Below are 4,192 nucleotides of genomic sequence, written 5' to 3'. Positions count from 1 at the left end.
CCAACGCTGATAACCTCAACTCTATGGTGGAACGGCCCGATTTGGCTCAAAAGAGAAGAAACGAAATGGCCAGATTCTCCCAACGACCAAATTCCACAAATAATCCAATCCGAAATGGAATCGGAAGCAAGAAGTACGACAGTCAGCACATCAGCAGCCATCGCAATTCCAACAACCATCGTCGAATGGAATCTCGACAAAATATCCACCTAGAATCGACTATTAAGACGGACAGCCTGGATCTCACGATTCCTCAGCAGGAGTTAAGGGAAGCTTAGACCCCCCGGTCCAGAACGAATGGAGTCAATAAATGCAAATGGAAAGGTGATTCGAATTACGAGATTATCCAGAGAGGAGCTGGATGAAGCGGAACTAACGATCTACAGACAGCTCCAATGAGAGCGATATCCTAAGGCGTTTGAATCGCTACAGTTAGACAACACAATCCAGCCCAAGGAAAAAGTCGCTGCGCTTTTTCCAATCTAGAACACAAGAGACCGACTCATTCAAATCCATGGAAGAGTATGACTTGCTCTAAGGGATAGAAATATCGATCCCCCAATTTTGCTTCCTTAACCCATATAGTAATCACTTTTCTAGTTACAGATAAACACGAGTCACTACTACATGCAGGAGCAAAGGTGACGCTATCAGAGTTAAAAGAAAAATTCTGGATAGTCAAGGGACGATAGTAAGTGAAAAAGATTTTGTTTACTTGTGTTGAATGTAAAAAACTGACATCACCACCATTCCAAGAAATAGCAGCCCCTCTTCCCTTAAACCGACTCTGACATGCTCAACCTTTTCACGTTACAGGAGTTGATTTCGCTGGACCATTGCTGTACAAGCCAGCACAGCGAAGGAAGAAAAGGAAAGCTCCATCATACGTCCAGGATCCGACACCAGCAGACGATCCAACTGAAGAGCCAACCGAGGAACCGGCCACTCGTGAACTCGTGAAGAAGACGCTCCAATCGAAGCTCCGATCGTAGGCGAAGAGGAGTCAATCGAAGAGGATGTCGAGATCCAAGACATTCTACCAACAACCACTAAAGCTAAGAAAACTAACCATCTCAAGTGTTATGTTTGTCTTTTTACATGTGCAGTTACTCGGGCAATTCACTTGGTAATACTACCGGATATGACGGCGCGCTCTTTCTTACTTGCTTTCCGAAAATTTGCAGCTAGACGAGGACCCGTCTCAGTGATTTACTCGGACAACTCTCAAACGTTCCGATGTGTTGACCGATTCCTGAGGACTCTCCACGCTGACCCAATCATTTAAGATTTCCTAGCATCCAGAAAAACCCTTTGGATATTTTCCGCCAGCCTAGCGCCATGGTGGGGAGGATTCTGGGAACGGATGGTGAGGAGCGTCAAGGATCTGCTACGACGCTCCAACGGTCGAGTCTGCCTTGACTACATGGAATTGGAAGCGAGCTTAATGGAAATCGAAAGCGTGATTAACGCCCGCCCACTCAGCTATATTGGAGAAGGAGCTGATGATCCAATTCCGATCACTCCTCACTAATTTCTAAATAATATACGTTCTACTCGCGCTGATCCGGAGCCAGCCGTTAATTTGCTATCTCCTACTTCGACCAGCATCATACTACAAGAGATGGACAAGAGAAGGAGAGAATACGTGGCTGACATCTGTTCAAGATTCGTCGACGATTATTTGCTCCAACTGGACAACTTCCACTCCAAAGGAAAATCCGGAAGAAAGATCCGCTTAGGAGAGGTCGTCGTTATCGACGACGAACACTCCAAACGACTCATGTGGTCCACCGGAGTAGTGAAAGAATTGATACCAAGCCGCGACGGACTCATCCGCTTTGTCATGCTCAAGGTTCCAAATGGTAATATCATTAATCGAGCAATTCAATGTCTTTCCCCCATAGAGTTGTGAGAAGACCTCGATGAAGACGTCGAAATTGAAAATCCGGAACCGATCCAGGAGCCAGAAGAGGATCCAAACCCACTCCTACTAGAACCAGAAACTGATCTCGCTGTCGGAAACGCTACACCAGCTGCCGGAGAAGCGAACGACGTCGTTGGAGAAGTAGAGCCAGATGCTACGGGATCTGGCGGGGAGTGTGTTGGGAAGAAATCCCAACAAACGACGACGACAAGATCCGGACGCCGCTTCCCCACACCGGCGCACTTGCGCAAGAACAACAAGTTTTGGATCTGGAAGAAGTACGTACGTACTGAAATCGTCATAAGAGACTAATAAACTAGTGAGAAACCCAGTTTAGGTCGAAGAGTTTCTATTTTCTAACAAACTTCACCAATCCTATGTACAAAATATGTCATTACAAGTTTGGAGTTGAATGTGATTAGGTAATAACTGGAAAACCAGTGTTCGGTGAGGGACAAAACACAAATTGAGGGTAGTTTGATGTGAACACACACACACATACATACATCAGAAGCACACAAATATGGAAAGGAATATAAAATCAACATGAGTGTCATACACTATACAAATTAACGGATACCTAATAGAGTGTGTGTCAGATGACGCCTTGTCAACATAAAATGTGTCACTATGGTTACGACTATACATCAAGGGCAACCAGGGACAATCATTCAAAATAGGAGAAAGTATCTAAAGTTACAATAAGTTGAAATCAGTATGGGTTAATGAGCATAAAGACAATTCACGATACCTGTCAAGTTACACGTCAGTCAGAAGAAGAAGAAAGCAAAAACAAAATGCTCACACAAAAACTACACTGATTGACAGCAGGAGGAGAAAACAGGGTAAACAGTCGTCACAAGACAAGTGGGGCCCGAATAATTGTCACAATGAAAACGCTGATGTTAATGATGCTGCTAGCCACTCATGCAGTGCCTTTCGCGGGTCCATCCTCCCCCGAACTCGTTCCTTCCGGATCGAGTGAGCTGGACTCCAGTAGCGCTAGTTGATTTGCTCCTCTTCTTGGAATTCCGGTTTAGAATTTCACATCCGCTGCACGGACTAAACCGTAGGAACCAAGGTAAGTCAGTACCATCCTCCCCGTGCGCCATCGTCCTCTTGGGGCATTCTTCCAGTCATCTAGGACGTAATCTTCCACAGCTAGATTCGGTGCTGGCGTCTGCCATTTTCTTCGTCCAACCATTGACTGTAAAAAGGCTCCATGCCACTGGTCCCAAAATAGAGTAGCTAACCGTTGGGTGTAGCGGTAATGATCTCTTGGCAGAGACCGACTGAATTCGCCGGCCAGCAAGTCCGCCACTGGGGCCCGATTTAAAAAGTCATTTGGAGTAAGAGGGCGAAAAATATCCGGGTCCGAACTCACGTATGTGAGCAGACGCGAATTTAACAGACCAGACACTTCGAATAACAGGGTGCGAAGAATCTCGTCGCTCGGTTTCCTCAAACTGAGATTCTCTGAATCGAGTGCTGCATACAGAGCATTTTTCACAGATCGTAACAACGCCTCGTGCGATCCGCCGAAATGAGGGGTTTGAGCGGGCTGAAAGGTCCAGTGAATTCCAAGAATCTTGAGCTGCACGGTTAAATCTTCATCTCCTTTTAATCGTTTCAGCTCCTCCCGCAGGATCCGCTCTTCTCCCACCAAATTTGTTCCGTTATCCGAAAACATGTGCGCTGGCTTCCGGTAAATCGCTGCAAATAGCCTCAATACCATCAGGAAATCGTCCGAAGAGAGCGAGATGGCCACATCTACGAAGACAGCCCGTGTTACTAGACAAGTGAACAGGGCTCCCCATCTCTTCATCGTTCCTCTCTCATAGGTGACATCGATTGGGCAAAAATTATCTACCGATGTGTATGTGAAAGGCGGCTCCCGAGCTCCTAATCGCGCCTGATTAACGTTGGACATGATCTGGAGGGCTGCTTTCGGGTGAAAGCGGCGACATGGAATGCACTCGTTTCTGATGCGTTTTACTTCCTCTCTTCCGGCCGTAATCCAGGTGTTCTGCCGGATATCTGAAAGCAAAATCTGTTCCCACATGATGCATATTGTCGTGGAAGGCTTTTATGATGGCTCGTGTGAGTGGCAAAATTGGAGGATGTAGGTAATCATATGGGAGTTTGGCCCGCCCTAATCTTCCACCTGATCGTAATAGTCCATCGTCGCCGAGGAAAGGAGTCAACGGCATCAGTCGATAAGTGGGTATAATCGGTCGATAAGTCTCTCTCTCCCTGATATCTAATATA

At 46.4% G+C, this 4,192-nt stretch overlaps 1 protein-coding gene across 1 annotated transcript; it reads right to left on the bottom strand.

The window, feature by feature from the left end:
* Nucleotides 1-2,960: 2,960 nt before the first annotated feature.
* Nucleotides 2,961-3,986, bottom strand: LOC124337671. The gene has a single exon (XM_046791710.1). It carries the CDS (start codon nt 3,984-3,986, stop codon nt 2,961-2,963), a length of 1,026 nt encoding a protein of 341 aa, XP_046647666.1.
* Between the last annotated feature and the right edge of the window lie 206 nt (nt 3,987-4,192).

This window comes from Daphnia pulicaria, chromosome 4 (assembly GCF_021234035.1).
Source record: "Daphnia pulicaria isolate SC F1-1A chromosome 4, SC_F0-13Bv2, whole genome shotgun sequence".
Lineage (NCBI taxonomy): Eukaryota > Metazoa > Arthropoda > Branchiopoda > Diplostraca > Daphniidae > Daphnia > Daphnia pulicaria.
Note: the sequence above shows the minus strand (reverse complement) of the source record. Positions and strands in the feature narration are given on the sequence as shown.